Source organism: Euprymna scolopes, chromosome 23, assembly GCF_053919585.1.
Source record: "Euprymna scolopes isolate OS-2025 chromosome 23, ASM5391958v1, whole genome shotgun sequence".
Classification (NCBI taxonomy): domain Eukaryota; kingdom Metazoa; phylum Mollusca; class Cephalopoda; order Sepiida; family Sepiolidae; genus Euprymna; species Euprymna scolopes.
In genome coordinates, this window is record NC_136504.1 from 120,478,941 (window position 1) to 120,498,648 (window position 19,708).

General features: G+C 33.5%; 1 protein-coding gene across 1 annotated transcript in view; it reads right to left on the reverse strand.

The window, feature by feature from the left end:
* The window catches only part of LOC145245678 (uncharacterized), a 76,979-nt gene that overhangs the window by 11,675 nt on the left and 45,596 nt on the right, over positions 1 to 19,708 (reverse strand). The window contains exons 7-9 of the mRNA XM_080107235.1: positions 13,013 to 13,066; positions 10,626 to 10,730; positions 1,458 to 1,574 (exon numbers count right to left, since the gene is read on the reverse strand). Of these exons, the coding sequence (XP_079963361.1) occupies positions 1,458 to 1,574; positions 10,626 to 10,730; positions 13,013 to 13,066 (276 nt within the window). The remainder of the gene's footprint in view (positions 1 to 1,457; positions 1,575 to 10,625; positions 10,731 to 13,012; positions 13,067 to 19,708) is intronic.

Here is a 19,708-nt window from a genome sequence, read left to right on the forward strand (position 1 = left end):
TACCAAGTAAAATCTTTGACTTGTGGTTTCATTAAATACTTTTGCATACAAAATCCGATCCTGCATCTTGCTAAATCCTACCCTCTGATGAGAAGGAAAGTATTTCTTCGAAACTCCGCGGATTAAAGACTATCATCTAATTTTGTGCTTCCTTTTATAAATTATACATGTTTTAACTCTTTTTCAAAGTGTTTTTTAACATGTTTCGTAGCACAAAATCTCTCTATTTATATTATTGTATTGAGTTTAAGAAAATAAATATTTTATTTGGATAGTAAACTATTATAACATATTTATAAAGCAGATTACGCCTAGTATAATGGAATAAATTTTAGAACCGGAACCCACTCATAACAGAATATTCAAGTTATATTAAAATTAAGATAAAATATTTAACTATTTATAATTTAAAGTAAGTTTCTTTCGCAATATTATTTTAATAATATTTTAAACCTACACACACATATATATATATGATTTTCAGAATGTAAGAGATTGTATATAATAAATTCCACAGCCAAACAACGTCGCAGCCCACAAGAGCCATTACAGTCAAAGAACCGGAAGTCCAAGACTCGATTTTCGCCCTCATTTGGGCTCATCAGTTGGACACATCCGAACTCAACTCGGATGTGTCTATCTGATGATCCCAAATGAGGGCGAAATTCGAGTCTTGGACTTCCGGTTCTTTGACTGTCATGGCTCTTGTGGGCTGCGACGTTGTTTGGCTGTGGAATTTATTACATATATATATATATAAATATATATATATATATAACTACTTTATTTACTCACATAAAATTTATATATGAAAGTATAGATTTATGCGTAAATTTAAGTATTTATATCAAAAGTGCTCAATACGTAGGTAGAGCTAGTTAGTAATTTATAAAATATATATGGCGATTAAGTTACACTGAATTTTTTGCGTTTCATCCACTCTAGGATTCGTCAGGCTTATGCGCGAATTCTGTAGGTGTTTATCGTTTTTATATGGTCCTCTTCTGTTGAGGATTTTAGTAAACCAATCAGCTTTCTAGTATCCACTGCGCTTCTTCCTATCAGCTAATGGGCATGCATTTTATCGAACAAATAGAGTGAATGAAACGCCGAATATTCAGTGTAGCTTAATCGCCATATATATTTTATAAATTACTATATATATATATATATATATATATATATATATATATATATATATATATATATATACAAATATATATAATTACGAGTCAGATTTTTTAAAATTATTTATTAAATTTCAATTTCCAGGCTTAATTAATGAAACGTAATTTATAGGAAAATCAAAAACATACCTAAATAAACTTTCTCAGACTGAAATTATGTCTTTATTTTCTGTTGGTAATGGAAAACAATACAATACTATGGGTAAAAAAAGTAAAATATTCTGGAATGCACTAGAGATCGCTAAAAGAAATAAATATGACAATACTTACAACGATGGCAACATTTGCCGTAAAATCCTTTACGACATATGCATCTCCAATACATTCGTCGTCGATTCCGTGCTGCTACGCAGGTGCCACCGTTTTTGCAAAAATTCCGAGGACAACCTAGAAAAATATAATTATTTATAATACATATGTTGTTTTTTCAATATAATTGTTTAGATGCTTATGCTATTTAAATTACATATATTGCATCACTGTTTGTTTCAGTTTATAATTTGAATATGACTAGATTTTGTTTTTTATGTGAATGCAATGAACGGTATGAATCTTGCATGAATCTTCTCTTCGACGATCGGGCTATTTCATATTTTAAAAAGGGAATGACCGATGAATTTACACGTATATATACATATATATATATATAATATGTACATATATGTATGTATATATATGTATATATATGCATGTATATATGTATATATATATATGTATAGATGTATATATATGTATATATATGTATATATATATATGTATATATATATATGTATATGTATATATATAAGTATATATATATATGTGTGTATGTATGTATATATATGTATATATATTTATTTATATATATTTATATTTATTTATATATATACATATATAGATATTTATTTATATATATATTTATATATATATATATATATATATATATATACTGGTAAATTCATCCGTTATTCCCTTTTTAAAATAGTAAATAGCCTGATCGTCGATATATATATATATATATATATATATATATATATATATATATATATATATATATATATATATATATATATATATATATATATATAATTTTCGGTTAGTTTCCTTTCAGTAACTTCAGGCGATACAGCTTATGCGAAAGCACAGTTTACGATGCAACTACTATTTTTCCTCGTCACATGGAGTTAATATCAGGGGGTTCCGACAAATGTTGTGAAAAATATGATAGGATGGTATGTACTAAGGCCCGATACGAGTGAAGATGTTAAGAACAGATTAAATGAATTTAATTTATGGGGTTGTATGCAGAACTCAAGCCAATGATTTCTGTAAAAAAGAAAGCGTCGCGTGGATTTCGTCAGATGCATTTAAGATCATGACTCTTCATATTGGTCGAAAGTGATTTTTAGCGAGGAAAGCAAATTCGATAGGCTAGGCAGGGATTGTAGGCAGCACCTCCGTCGAAGGAAGGACGAAGAATTTAATCCTAGGTGCTCAGTTTCAACGCTGCAAAGTGGTGCATGTTCAGTTTTGGTGTGGGGCGTTATTAGTGCACATCGTTCGCTTGCAAAGTTCGAATTAATTCGACCAAGTACATTGACTAAGCATTTGCTGCCCTACTTTTACCGAAATAGTAGATGAAAATTCCATCTTCGTGCAGGATAATGTTCCCATTCATACAGATGTCAATTTCAAGAGGTACTTTGCAGAGCATGATACTTTGTGTGTGGATTTTTCATTCACAATCAGCCCTCAGTTCTATCGAAAACGTATGAAATTACATCAAGACACAGCTACGCAATCATAACATTTCAAATCCTGAAGTACTTTGGACAAAAATTAAAGAGAGGTGGCTTGCCCTTTACGCAGAGTATTGTCTCCGACTAATTATAAGAATCCCTGGAAAATGCAGGTGTCAAATTGCAGATGGACTATACTACAAAATATATATTCGTTCATTGTTTTCCTGCTCTATTTGTGTTGCCGTAATGTTCTAAAGTTTCATTTAAATAACAATTTTCTATTGTGCGCCGTTTCTTTTTGCCTTCTCGATTCGAAGTTACTCTTTTTAGATTGACCTGAAAACTTTGATACTTCAATTAAAATGTAAATGTGACCAGGAGAAAATAAAGAGGAATACAAACATATCGAATAAGGAGTAAGTGGTTTAAATAGTTGCATACAATTTAGATTAAATTTGCGTTATTTTTTTTTTTGGAAAAATAACAAGTGCAGATTTCCTGTATGAATATATATGTATATATCTATATATCTAGCACCGTGTGTGTTTGTGTGTATGTATATGCGTGTTGGAGGTGGAGAGGGCTCCCGTAAGCCGTGGTGAAGGCAACTTTTCTAGGAGAAGCAAATCTCTGATTTAAAAAAAAAATAGAAGCGGGAAACCAGTACCTGCATTAAGCTTGTCTGCAGTTTAACTTGTTGCTGGCTATTTTGCTCTTGCTCGGTGAACCGAGAAAGAGAGAGAGAGAGAGAGAGAGAGAGAGAGAGAGAGAGAGAGAGAGAGAGAGAGAGAGAGAGAGACTTAATTGTCGTATAAAGCTAAGACTCTGTAACATCATCTGTGTATAGATACTCCTTAAGGCATTTGTCTGTAAAAGTGGTCCTGTGGCAATGGAAAAGTTGTGACACGTAGAGACTTGAAATGCTGGAAGCATGTGATAATTGATCTCAATGACAATCTTCAGTGTCATGCCTGCTTGAGCGTGTGAATTCACCGGTAGGACTTTAAAAAGAAAGTCATTTCGGGCTCATGGACTTTAAGTGTTTGTGGGAGTGGCACTCGTGTGACAAGACGGTGCAATTATCATATCTATATATACATATGCATATACATATATATACGCATATTATAATACACCCCCCACACATATATATATAAATATATATATATATATATATATATATATATATATATATATATATATATATATGCACGTATAGGCATAGCGTGACTCAGAAGTAAAGGGATGAGGGTGGAGACTTGTATTTTAAGTTTCGATTATATACGTCTGTATATGTCTGTCTATCTATCTATCTATCTATCTATCTCTCTCTCTCTATCTCTCTCTCTATATATACATACATATATATATATATATATATATATATATATATATATATATATATGTGTAATGAAAGAGTATAGCAGGCAACACTAATTGATTTTTAAGAATTTTATTATTTTTTTAGCTCTCCTCAGTTATTTTTTTTATTAAAAGTTTTTTTTTTTTAGTTAAAAGTTTCTTTAGTTAAAAAGTTTCTTTATTTAAAAGTTTCTTTCTTTGTGAAATGTTTATGGAATTCCATTTTGGAGATCATCTTAATTCGTTAGACTTGAAGACAACCGTATTGTAGTCAGTTGGAGAGCAGAAAAACAGAAGACAATTCCACTGGCGTGCAGTTCTAAGAAAGAAGCTTTGTTCATGGAATCTACCTTTAAATTTCGGCACAGATAAAGAGTGGGGGAAATTATTGATTGTGTTTTCTACCAGACGGGTGTTTGTTGTGAAAGTTTAGTGAGGGGGAACAATAGATTGAAGCTCCGTCGAGCACTTGCCATGAAAATAACGATAAAGCAGAGACAAGCTCGCAACATCTCTTCTGTGAGAAAGAGGTTGCAGGGAGTAAAAAAGGACATCTCTTACGAAGCCAGAAAGTATATTTTGAACTCTATCAAGGAAATTCCTTTCTAGTAGGTCCTGCCCAGATGTGGCAACAGTACTCCATATTTGGACGTACAGATATTTGTATATCACATAGCGTGTTTTCCGATACAGGAGGAATATTGGGGGTTAGCAGCCTCGGTCCCAAAGAGTAAAATTAGCTGCAAAGTTCTTGGCAAAGAGTTTGGCTTTGTCTGATGCTGACGAGATTACCTCAGGTCCATTGATGATAGTTGGGAAAGAGCATACACTTCTGTTCAGAATTCTGTTTTCTATTTGCGAAAACTGGTGGGAACTAAGCCGCTGCTCAGCTGCTTTGGACTAAACGGACTGAGCATACAGCGCTCTTGCGTTCTTTATTACTTTTTTACAGTAGTTGCTGGCAGTCCTGAAAGCGGCTTTAGTCTCAGTACATCTATAATGTACGAAGCAGTGGAAAAAGTGATTTCTGTGTGCGATGGCAGCAGTACATTCTGGAGAGAACCACAGCTGGCTATTAGGTTTTCGCTGGAACTTTTTCGAAGGTATGAAACCGTTCCGTCGGGTCTGATACTATAGAGCACACATCTTTTTTAAACGTGGAATGCAGAGGTAGATCTGATATAAATGTACGGAAGCTATCCCAGTCAGCCATAGAGTATCGATATACTGTACGATGGAAAGGTACTTCTAAGGACTTATTACATTTCATTTTAATCTTAACTGATACAGCATTGTGATTGAAAGATCCAAGTGAAGACAGAACGGAAGCTAAACACAGTTCGTGGCGAGTTGTGAGAAAAGTTGCATACTGGCCCTCAGTATCAGGCATAGGGGTAGGTTTGATTTTCATTAAAAGGCGTGTTCACGTCTTTAAACTTAACCCTTTGTGTTTGTCATCTCTTCTTTGCCTTTGTGTCGTTTTTTTCATTGCCCGTGTCTATCCTTTAGTTTGCTGGTAAGGTCGATTGTCCTCCCAGACCGTCGACCACCAACCGCAACAAATGTAGCCTTCAGCATTGCTTTGTGACATATTTACTTCTTAGAATACAAATAAATATTAAAATCTATATAATTATGAAACTCAAATGACCTTGTAACGGATGTTCCACTCCAACATCCGGTTTACGACTCTCGGCTGCGCATGCGTACATAAACAAATAATCGACGTGACAATAAAACGTAGCGTTTTACTGTGTACGTTTTAAGCACCCTAATTGTTTTTTTTTCGCGTTTAAATTATCCAAATCAACAATTACTAATACTTTTGCATTTTTCCTGCATCGTTCATTTCCATATTACGTTTAAGTTATTTTAAAATAAGTCTGCTTTAACCCCTTGGCAACCATAAGATCAAACTGCAATTTGCCAATGGCCTTCATTTTTTAAAAATTGATTCTCCATTTTTAATACACCTTTCTTAAAAAAAACATTAATACATTTTCATCTACACTACCAACATAAATAATTACACCCGAAAATATGTTTTTTTTTTAATTCGATATATCAAAATTGGAATATAATTTTAAGTATGAAAGTATCTGTTGAGTGCCCAGTTGCCTATATGTATAAGTATGGCAAACCAGTTATAATTCAATGGTTGTTTTTTTCAAAAATAAACAATTATAAACAGAACGATTCATAGAATTCTATCTATATTCTTTTTTCATTTTAATATTCTTTCATAGAAATGTTTCTGTTATGTCACAAAAAACTATTTTCTTTACGTCACAAGTGTCACGCTCACACATTAATTCCATAGCTAATACAACATACTAAGCCTACGGGACACGGATAGTCTTGTAGAATATAATGATCGATTTTGTATAATATTATTGTCAGTAATGAAACGAATATTTCCTCTATTATTAGAAAATCAAAATTAATATTCAAAAGTCGGCGGTGCTTATGAAAACAAGGACCCGTTATTTTCGTATTATACCAAAAATTAGAACTGTGGAACTCGTACATTATCAATTTTGCTCAAAAGGCGAGCAAACTTACAGCTGAATCTGAAAAACTAAAAAAAACCCGAAGGAGTTATTCCGCTAATGTTTTCTTTTCGGACAAATTAGGTTGCTGTACAAAATGGAGGACATGTTTAAGTTACAAGAAATTCAATTCAGGTATTCAAAAAGAAACGCAGCGTGCCGTTTGGCTCCATACAAAAGATTGACGTAGAACTAGACAGACTCGTCAAAAGAGGAATTTTGACCCCAGTCGATTACAGTGAGTGGGCTTACACCACCGTGTATATAAGGAAACAATCAAACGATATCAGAATCTTCGTAGACTACTCGAACAGGTTGAATGCAGCGCTTAAGGATCATCATTACCCGCTACCCCCGAGAATTTTTTTTACGAAACTAAATGGAGAATATGCTCAAAAATAGATCTGAGCGAAGCATACCTCCAGATTCCCATTGAAAAAGAAAGCTCAATACATTTGTGCATTACCACTTACAAGAGACCATTTAATTTCAATAGGTTAGCTTTCAGGATCAAAGTCGCACCAGCTATCTTTCAACAAATAGTCCACACGATATTGAGCTGCCTTGATTTTTCCATCAGATAACTGTCGATATCCTAGCGAAAAGCGAATCTATAGAGCAACGTAGAAAACACGTGTTTTTTTAGTTCGGAAGGATAAACGATAACAGCTTCACACTTGAAGACACCAAATGTGAATTTTTCCTCGACAAAATACAATACCTATGGCAGATAATAGATAGGAATGGTAGACAGCCCGATCCAGAAACTTCCATAGAAATAAAAAAAATATGCCTAACCCAGACGATATAACAGCGCTGCAAAGTTGTTAGAGCTAAGCTAATTACTGTTTTGCCTTCAAATTCCAAATATGTATACATTGCGTGCGCCTTTAATGAACTACTTAGGAAGGACAATGTTTGGAACTGGATTACGGAATGCAAGATAACTTTCGCACAGGTAAAAGAAATGCTTATACCGGAGCTATTCCTGACCCATTACAACCCAGATTTAGACATTATCGTCGCAAGTGATGCAAGTGCATATGGAATCGACGCATGTATCCTGCATAAAATGCCCGACGATTCTACGAAACCGATAGAATCCTACTACTCGCGGAAAAGAATTATTCTCAGATAGAGAAAGAATCCTTAAGTATCAATTTCGCGATGACAAAATTTCACAGATTTCTCCATGGACGATATTTCAAACTTCAAATGGATCACAAGTCGCTGATCTCTATCTTTGGCTCGAACGAAAGGTTTGCCTACACTACGGCAACAGACTCCAAAGATGGGGAACAATCCTATTAAATTACGATTTTGATATGGAGTTCCTTCCGTCAAAGCAATTAGGACAGACAGATGTGCTATCCCGTTTAATACAAAAGTGTGTTGAACGCCTTCAAGAGTTTGAGATTACATCACTGCGATCAGAGAGAGATTATAGTTCGATCCTATGCAATAATGTGAAAAAAACTTTCCGTTACTCTGGATAATCCTAGGAAGAAAGCGGAAAGCGACGATTTTATAAGACAAACCAAGGAAAAATCGCAGACTGATGAACAAGTAGTAGAGGTTTTCTCAACATGCGACCAGGTATTATTATATAGGGAGAGAGTAGTTGTTCCAGTTAGCTCCCTAAAAGAAAATCTTCAAGGGTTTTCACACAGGACACTCTGACGACACTAGAATAAAAAGTTTAATGTGTTCATGTGTGTACTGGAAAACGTGGACAAGGATATTGAAGAAAAAGTGAAAGAATGCAGAGGATGTGCACCAGATTCTAAATCGCCATTAATTCAATTTAGCCCATAACTCACAGATGACTACTCATTGTCACAGATACACGTGACCTCTTGATGAACATTACTACCTCATAGACGTGGACAGCTTCTGTAAGTGGGCTGAAGTCTTTAGGTACAAAAGCCCAACTACTGACTTCGCTATAAAAACTCAACATGAGTTATTCGCAGGGTTCTGATTGGTCGACTGTTTAGTGTCAGATAACTGCACTCAGTTTACATCCGGAGACTTTAAGGAGTTCATTGACGACTTTCAAATGGACTACATCACATCCCCGACTTACCATCCTAGTTCAAACAGACAGTCCGAAGATTTATAAGCGGGCTTTGGAGAAGGCAAATGATAGTCTATCTGAAAAAGCGTTGCAACAATTTCTTCAGGCGAACGAGAATACACTATCCCAGAGGTCTTTGGCGGAAGAACTGGTAAATCCCGTCAAGATAACTGTTCCCAACAAGAGTTGCGTGCCGGGAGAAAAAAGTAATTCTTCCAGATGTGTTATATAGCGCCATGACCCCTAGGTTGGGAACGATCGTAATTAGTAAGTTCCCCGCTGCAACAAAAACCCAGTAGCCGTCTCTTATTGATCGTCTAGTTGTTTAATTTTGTGGTTGTTATGGTAACGGCTAAGACGGCAGAGTTATTTCCCCCTTGACTGTGCAGTTTCCATTTCTCGGCTTCTGTAGCTGTCATACCTGTCAAAATAATGATTCCGGCTAACCAGAGTTTGATATGCACACAAAGGTCAGACGTAACTCAGCACAACAAATCAAGACGTAAGACACACTGGCTTTTTATATAAAAATATATTTTGTTTTCAAATTATTTTCTCGTTTTACACAGCGATTGTCAATAGTTCAAACTTAACAGTGTGGCTTACTGTTCATTTCAGTGATGGAGAGGGGTGTGTGGAAACGCCATGCTCTTGACAGTCGCACGTTTCCTATCGACGTCTCTTTCTTCTTCTTCTTCTTCTTCTTCTTCTTCTTCTTCTTCTTCTTCTTCTTCTTCTTCTTCTTCTGGTTAAACTCCAAAAAATCACCTCTTATATTAGCATGATTTTTCCCATCCACGCTATCTGTCAATCATATTGCTCGATACCGGCGCGCGTGTTTCTTGGTCACGTTTTAACAACTTTTCGCTGGCTCCTGACCTCGAACCATCGTCCGATTGCTCTTCAGCTGACCGACACGTGAATTTATCACTCATGCTAAATTCTATACATTCCAGAGCTACGAGGTATGTCACGTTTCCTTGTTTTGTAAACAAAAAAATCGTCGTCCGATTTCTCTGTTTACGACGTAAACTTTTTCGTTTCGACTGGTGGACAATCGATTATTCGATGCCCACTCTTTTAAATCATTTATTATCTTGTTTTGAAGAAGCTTTTTCTTTTCAATTATGTATCGGATGGTTCCAGCCATCCATTACCAAACAGATGCACTAAGATAATATTACTTTCTAAGAGCAAGGAACAATCAAGACCAAGATCGGTCGTATGGTATATACGTTGGAAGGATCACATTCCACGCAGAAGAAACGTTTGTACCAGATACGCAAACACACTTCGAATGAGTTAAGTCGGAGACGTTGGACCTACTCTATGACGCATTTGACCTGGAACCCCTAAAACTAGTATTGAAATACGTCGTTCCGACAGAAAAAGAAAATTGACAGACCCATTGGAAGTCAATCAGAGAAAGAAAAATTATATTTCAGGGAGATAAATCTTCGAATAGGAATATTCTGGGGGGGCAAACACCTTTATATTCCTGATAATATAGATTCGTCTGACTATTTTTAAGCCAGACATCTCCGCCGTCGAGAAGTCAGCACACCCGCAGTTTAACCGCTCGTAGTGTACACCAAGACTCTTTCACATTCATATTGTGACCCCGAACCAGTGGCACAACATTTTATTAACAATGCATATAATATGTGTATCAACTTTTATATCTTGTTTCAAATTATGTCATTAATATAAAAGAACTGAAAATACTTACAACGTCCGCAACGTTTATTCGTGCAGTTCCTTGTACACTTGCAACGTTTCTTGTTTCCAGCCAAATAGCAAGTGCCACCATTTTTGCAAAACGTCGAAGGACAAACTAAAACAGAAGTCAGTATACAGAGTTACTTGTTTCGGTTTTATTTTTTCAAAACGGTTTGTTTAACATAAATAAGCAAACGCATTCCTTAGAATTGGATTAAGAGAGAATTGACAACTAAACATTGCAGGGAACCTCCAAAGATAAAAAGAAGAGCAATACAATATAACACCAGGGTACGGCATTACAAAATAGTAATAACATACACAGTATATAATATATATATATATATATATATATATATATTCATATATACATATATATGTATATATATATATACATATATATACATATATATACATATATATATAAATACATATACATACATATATATATAAATATAAATATATATACATATATATATATATATATATATATATATATATATATATATATACTTCCAAATAGATTTATCCAACAATCAGCTGGTATGGAAATCTTTGATTATAAGATTTACAAAATATTACTGGTGGTAATATTCTATGTATCATCCCATCTGAATAGGAATTGCTCAGTATACAGGATAGAGCAAATAAAGGAAAACTTTATTTAAATCAAGAATTTTCTATTATTATAAGTAAGAAACAAAGTTCTTTGTCTTACTTGAAATAATAGAAAATGCTTGATTTAAATAAAGTTTTTTAAAAATTTCATTGGATCAATATAATTTTATATATATATATATATATATATATATATATATATATATATATATATATATATGCCTTTACATAAACAGCAGTTTGTTGCTACACAGTCATGAGCATGTTTCGATCTACTAGTATTTACTAACTAGAGACCTCATCAGGCAACAACCCTTATTTTCGAAAACGGAATTCTAAAAATCCTTACGAAGATTAATAATAATAATAATAATAATAAAAATAATAATAATAATAATAATAGATAATAATAATAACAATAATAATAATAGCATTAACAACAATAATAATAGTAACAATAATAATAATGACAATAATTATAATCACAATAACAATAAGAAAAATGATAATAATGATGATAACACTAATAATAAAGAATAATAATGATAATGATATGATAATAATAATAATAATAAACAATAATATTAATGATAATAATTACAAGAATAAGAATGATAATAAAAATGATAACAATAATAATAATAATATCGAAAATAATAATAATAATAATAATAATATAAAAATAATAAAAATAATAATAATAATAATAATAATAATAATAATAATAACAACATTAATAATAATAAATAGTAATAATACTATTTTAATTTCCGTCCTACGAACAATAACTTATACCATTCATAAGTAAGAATAATCTAACATACGAACAAAACCTCATATTTCCACACACTATGCAATAAATACTAACCATTTACATACACATATGTGTACAATGGTTTCTGTACCCTCGTGCATTAATTTGTATTCATATTACTGGATTAAATATCGAATATATATATATATATATATATATATATATATATATATATATATATATATATATATATAACAAATATTGAAATATGATAATTGTTGTAGACCCGTGCTGGGGGTCACAGATGAAAGAAACCATAAGTAGTGTAAAGTTTATAAAGTATAATATGTATTTATCATAAAGAATACAGGAGCCACTAAAGTGGTATGAGAGGAACGTTTGTTGTGGCATGCAGTTAAACATGGTATGAATATCCCCATTTTGTCTCTGAAACTAGTGGCATTAATGGGACTGATTCCACTTAGTTCTGAAACAGGGGTGATTTGTACCCCACAACAATAATTAGAATATTCTTTGCTACAATAACTCCAAACTAAGCTTAGCAAAGAGTTATATATCAGCTTATGAAATCATAAAATTCAAATTTTATAGGCGTATCATAATAAAAACTAAAATTAAATGAAAGTATTTACCAGTTTTCGGAACAATACTACATCTGAATTAAAAAAATATTGAACTAATGTCTAATAAACAACTTCGTATTTTACCCTGTCAGATATCACTTAAAGAAATGACCTTATCAATATTATGAATATAATTAATAAATAATTACACAGAATAATAAAACAATAATCTTAACAAATAAAAATGATTCATTACATGTGAATTGTTAGCTTGAATATTTATTCACTTTGTTTTCTGATTTACGTGTACATTGGAAAACGCAAATAGTAAAATGTACAGTTTTTCTCCGAATAAATTATTACTATTACGTCGATTACCATATATGTATATGTATTTTATATAATTGCATTATTTTCAAATAAAGAAAGTAAATTATTTACCTGGTGGAGGAGGAGGTGTTTCTACAACGTTCGTATTGGTTGTAGTTTCAATTGCTGGTTTATTGAAAACAAGAGAGAAGAAATATAAAAATGAAAAAAATATGTAACGTACGTATATCAATATTAAAAACAATATAATACAGTATTATGCTTTAAAAAATATAACGTTTTCATTGCTGTCAGGAATTAATGTATATATGATAATTGGCTTAATGTAAACAAATACTAGTTTACGTTCCTGAATGTATTTACAGGGTGTTTCAAAAGTCTTGGGAACATAAAGATTTTTAATAATTCAAAAACTATTAGGAGTTAAAAAATGAAATTGGTACCGTTGGAAAGGTTAAAGTTTCAAGTTTTGTGGGGAATCTTCAAACTTGCTCAATATGAGCACCATTCGTCACACGGCAGACATCTAGTCGATAGTCCATTTCCTGCCAAACGCGTTCCAGCATCTTGACGTCAATGGTTCCCACAACTGCCGTTATTCGAGCCTTTAGTTCGTCAATATCTCTTGGAAGGGGCGGCACATAGACTTGTTGCTTGACAAAGCCCCAAAGGAAAAAGTCACACTCAGTACCCCATATGCGAGTGCTATGCTTGTTAACTTTGCCATTCAGATAGAAGGTCGCCTCATCGCTAAAAACAAGCCGGTCATCAAAGCCGTTATCCTCCAACTTCTCTTGCATTGCAATGCAAAAGTCACGGCGAAGTGGCTTATCAGTGTCCTTCAACTTTTGGACCAACTTGAGCTTGTAAGGTACCATTTGCAGTCGTTTCCTTAAGACACGCCAGACAGTTGCTGGAGCAAGCTGAAGTTCCCTGCTGGCTCTTCTCACTGATTTACGGGGGCTCTGCTGAAAGGCTTCCGGACTTGCTCAACTGCATCTTCTGAAGTTGAAGGGCGACCTGTTCGCTTACTTGGGCACAAACACCCATCTTTCACAAATTTAGCATGCCATCTGACAATGGGTTTCCTTTCAGGGACTTCTTTTTTAAATTTCCTGCGAAATGCACGCTGAAGACATGTCCACGATTCAGTCTTTGCAAATTGGAGGACGCAAAACGCCTTGTCTTGTTTAGAGAACGCCATTACTGCACATGGAAACATAAGACGAAAATCATTAGTATGACCAAAAACTTGATTAAGCAAGCTTTAAAATGACACCAGTTTCATTTTTCTACCTGGAATAGTTCATGAGATATACGAATTTGTAATGTTCCCGAGACTTTTGAAACACCCTGTAATATAAACCAGTAATAGAATGCTGGTTAATATTTATTAATGTTTTCTTTTATGACGAAAAATAAATGAATTAATGAACAAAATATTACATTAATATATGACCATATATGACGACGATTATTAAAATAATATTCCAACGTGATGAAGAACTATGAAAAGCAAGAAAACTTAAAACATATGGTCATCAACGTTTCGTCTTTATTTCAAGACTTCCTTGGAAGAGTTGAAATAAATATCAGTACAATATTTGATAATTATTTATTGTATTGTTAATGTAAAATATGTTTGTTCATTTTTAGAACAAAAAATTACAATTATAAGTAAATATATGTATATATATATTGTGTGTGTGCGAATTACTTATATATATATATATATATATATATATATATATATATATATATATAATTTTACTTGATTCCTCCAGCCTTGACAGACGTGTTTTAAATATTCTCCCCAGTGCTTTTTCTTTTAATGATTTGGATTTCATTCCATTTGCGATTTTATCCAAGGTACTCTGCCTTTTGGATCATTTTGGACCATTTGGAACTTACCCATTGGATTGGAAATGTTTAATCCGACCGTTTTGGATTTTACCATTCTTGGATTCACCGGAAATGTGAAATCTTTTTATCATTTTTCTTTTAACTCCTATTCCCCTTACCTCACTCTTTTCTTAACCAAGTAAGATCTGTGACTTGTAGTTTCATTAAATACTTTTACATGCAAAATCCGATCCCGCATTTTGCTAATTCCTGCCCTCTGATGGAAAGGAGAGTATTTCTTCGAAACTCCGCGAATTAAGGACTATCCACTTATCTTGTGCTTCCTTTTTTAAAATTAAATATGTTTTTAAGTCTTTTTCAATATGTTTGTGAACATGCTTTATTAATCATTTGTTCATATATATATATATATATATATATATATATATATATATGCAATAAAATTCATATGTATATATAAAACGCATATGACGGTAGGGTTTCGATCCTTGCTTGAGGTAGTTGCCTTTCTAGTCGTACTGATGAGCTTTGAAAAGGCGAAACATCACTGTATGTGGATGATTATAATGCTCCCTATCGAGGATTGGGAAATTTGGGAAGTGATATACAAACTGCCATTAGCATATAAAGCGATGTTCTTTGTGTAAACAAGTTCAGCTGAGGCATTTGGACGATGGCAAACATCGTTAATTAATTACCTGCACATCAGCAGTACAGCTTAATGGTAAGAAGCGTTGACTGTTATTACGGCGGTCGTGTTTCGATCCTGGTTTGAGGTAGTTGCCTGTCTAGCCGCCCTGATACGCTGTGAAATAGCGAAGCAGTACTTAATGTGTCCAGCAAAAGACCGAGTAACGCCGGGCAATCTGCTAACACACACACACACATAAATATATATATATATATATATATGTGTGTGTGTGTGTGTGTGTGTGTGTGTGTGTGTGTGTGTGTGTGTGTGTGTGAGGTTGTCTGGCGTTGCTCGGCCGTACGATAAGTTAATTGTGATATTTTAATTGATACAAATTACGGAGTTATTATTTATATAACATATTCTGTATCCCTCCCAGCATGCAGATCTGCTAATAGCAGGTTTATGAGCTCGGTTGAAAATTGCTTTGAGAGTGAAAGCGGGAAAACTATTTGAAGATGACATAATTTAAGGAGGCTTCTGTTATATATTGACCATATACACACATACATATACATATACACACCTAAAAACAACCTCCCATATATATACATATATATATATATATATATATATATATATATATATATATATATATATATATATATTAGGGAGGCAAAACGAAAGTCCGCACAATGGAAAATTGTTATTTAATGGTAACTTTAGGATATTAACACAACACAAATACAACAGTTAACTAGGTAATATTCAGTAGCATATCCCTTCTGCAATTTTACAGCCTGAAGTCTGTTGAGAATTCCTTGAATTAGACTACAGATATACTCCGAGTAAATGGCATCCCGCTTTTCTTAAATTTTTTTCCAAAGTTCTTCTAAATTTTAATTTGATCATTACTATTCCAGGAAACTCGTGACATTCTCAACTGTGAGAATGTTAGTATTATCTTGCATGATCATCGGATTATCATCCAAATTCCGACCAAAGTAGGGTAGAAAATACTCAGTCAACATATTAATGTACTTGGTCGAATTAATCCGACCTTGCAACAAACTATAGGCTCTGGACCATTTCTACTAATAATGCTCCACACCAAAATTGAACCTCCACCACCTTGCAGTGTTGAAACCGAGCACCCCGAATTAAATTCTTCGTCTTTCCATAACTCTCTAGCCTATTGAACGTGCTTTCGTTGCTGAAAAGCACTTTTGACTAACATGAAGAGTCATGATCTCCATTGAATCTGACGAAGTCCAGCCGCCGCTTTCTGTTCTTTACAGAAATTATTGGCTAGCGTCTTGCCAATACAGAAATAATTGGCTAGCGTCTTGCAAATTAAATTTCTAATGGCAGTAAATTTCTAATAATTGTAGTTTCTTGAAAATAGAAAGAGAGCAGATTTAAACAAGATTGCACCGTTGTTGGATTTGGGTTGCTGTTTTAAATCTGTTTCTTAGGCTGCAGATCTTGATGGCATTGACTTCCACGTTAGAAATAACTCTAGTATGAGCAGATTTAGGGGCATCCTGAGCACTTCCGATGTTTTGGTGCGTTTGTACAGTCTTTCGTACCGTTTTTTCATCACATTTCAATCGGCGACGGATTTCTCGATTTGATAAACCAGAAAAGTGGAGATTAATAAGCTCCTGACGATCACTAAGAGAACGTTGTTGTATATGGATTAATGTTACGTTGTTTCACCTGGAACAACAAAAATTACGATTGGATATTTTTGTGGCCTGTTAGTGGATATTGTAAACTGATTTAGGGGCGATAATTTAAGCTGGTTTTAAGCTAATTTTTCACTACGGACTTTCTTTTTCACTCCTGAATCTAGAAGTTATTTTTTTTAATTGACGTGAACACTAGAATAATTCAATTAAAGTCAAATATTAACTGGTGACATTATAGAGGAATAAAAGGCAAATCAAATTAGGTATGGGTTGTTTAAGTATTTACATGAAATTTTGCTTAAATTTGCAGTTTTTGAAAAAATTAAAGCGCAGACTTTCTTTTTTTCCGGTCCTGTACATTATTAAATATTCTAATATGAAGTCAGAATCTTAGATCTTATCCTTAAGCGAATATCAAACAAACTTATAATCCCGATTAATTCGAATTAATTTTCGTAAGTATTCTATGTAATCTGTAATGCAAACGGAATGCTAGTATATATATAAAGATTCAGTTGAAAAACACATGCTGTTCACAATTATTTTTTAGCTACAAAACTTATAAAAGACCATTTGTAAGATTCCTAATATAATATTCAGTCTTATATAAAAAATAATGTCATACATGCATTTATATTCATGTATACTTATAGAACAAAAGTAACATCAAATACACCGATAAAGATACAAATAGAAAAATACGGTCCTAAAGTAATGATTTCTATTTTTCTTCCTTCCGGATCCATCAGAGGGGAACATAGTAAATGAAGAGCTACGAAGACGGAAGTAGTATAATTTAAACGTGCGAAATTTTTGCGCTCCAGAATTGTTCAAATAGTCACCATAATTCTCAGTGCATGAATTAAATTTAGCATCATTGAGGAATAAAATTTAGCATGGAATCAAATTTAGCATCTTCGATTCAGATGCACGCCAATGACAGGGGTTGCGCACTAACGATTTTACACCGTCAATATCTGCAACAGAGAGATGAATCTTGCAGAACATGAATGCATGCTCATAACAATGCAATTTTCAATCCACCGGAAGAAAAGTAAATAGGAGCCATTACCTTTGGAACTCTCATCGTATTTTGCTTTTTCAATTTATTTCATAAACTTAATAGAAATTAAAATACTTACCATTTACGCAATGTCTGCCAGAAAATCCTGGATCACATTTACAACGTCTTTCCCTACGAGATCCTTTTCGAGCAATGTAACAACGTCCGTTTTTATTACAGAATTTTCGAGAACAACCTAAAATAGTCAATATATGTGATCGTGTTGATTTCACTTTTTCAATTATATTCTTAACATATTACGTGCTATACAGATATGCCATATGCAGCATAGATTGCATATAAAATATACGAAAGGTCATGCTAACAGTCTTCTGGGACCAGGACGGAGCAGTGATGACAGATTTACTGGAAAAGGGTACCACAATTACAGAAGCCTATCATGCTTAACTTTTGAGGAAATTAAGGGAAGCTATCAAAATCAAGAGGCGGGGCAAGATCTGCAAAAATACCCTCCTCCTTCAGGACAACGCTCCGGTGTACAATTGTCGCCAGATCAGAAGCACGGGCGTGTGGTTATGAAACACTTCGACTCCTCCCTACTCTCCTGACCTTGCACCATCTGACTTGCACCTCTTCCAAGCCATTAAGTTGTTTTTGAAAAGAAAGCGTTTCCCAGATGATGCAGCATTGATTTCTGAAGCCACATCGTGGTTGGAGGACCAACCTGGAGTGTTCTACAAAAACGGTCTCCAGAGCTGCATCAAACGATGGGAGAAATGCATAACTCTGGGTAGTTCCTATGTGGAGTAAGACTAATAACTGTGACAAGTTTCGTTGCTCTACTTCTATGATAAGAGGGTTGGGGCATTACTTATTGCACGACCCTCGTATTTGTACTTTTTCAAAACGTAACGTGTACCTACGGATGAATTTATCAGAATATTTTATATTTTGCAGAGTAGTAAAAATATAAAAGTTATGTCATTATTGCACAATCCTTGATACTCCTATATATTTTGCTATTCATTTTTGAAAATTTTCGATTTGGGACAAGTTGGTTCGATTACCAAATTTACGGAAAGTTTCTGAAAGATTTTTTAATATCAAAATAAATATATTAATATTTTATGCCGAATTGTAAGTTTCCAGTTGGGTATCAAAGACTCCATTTTATTCACAGGGTGAGATGCACTCCTGAATAAACTAGTTTGGCCTATAGTCGAGAAGGTTGTATGTACTTCACGTAATTAACCTGCGAATGGTGACATCTGAAGTGTGTGCGACAGATGGTTGCACTTCGTGGATCACCTGAAACACACTTTGTAGTTGAGTTTTATGAGCAAAATGTATACTCGTATCCGAGTTCTTCCAACAACGAAATTTACACAAATTGTTAAAATAAATGCAGTATACATTAATATAATAACAAAGTGACAAATCAGAAACAATTTATTAGAGAAACATTTATTATATTAAATGAGTTTTTTAATGCAACACATTTTACAGGCGGATGAACAAAAGGTTTTAAAATAAAAAATATTTGACACAAATTAATAAAACCAAAACGAACAAATAATTACGTCAATAATTCGAGTGCA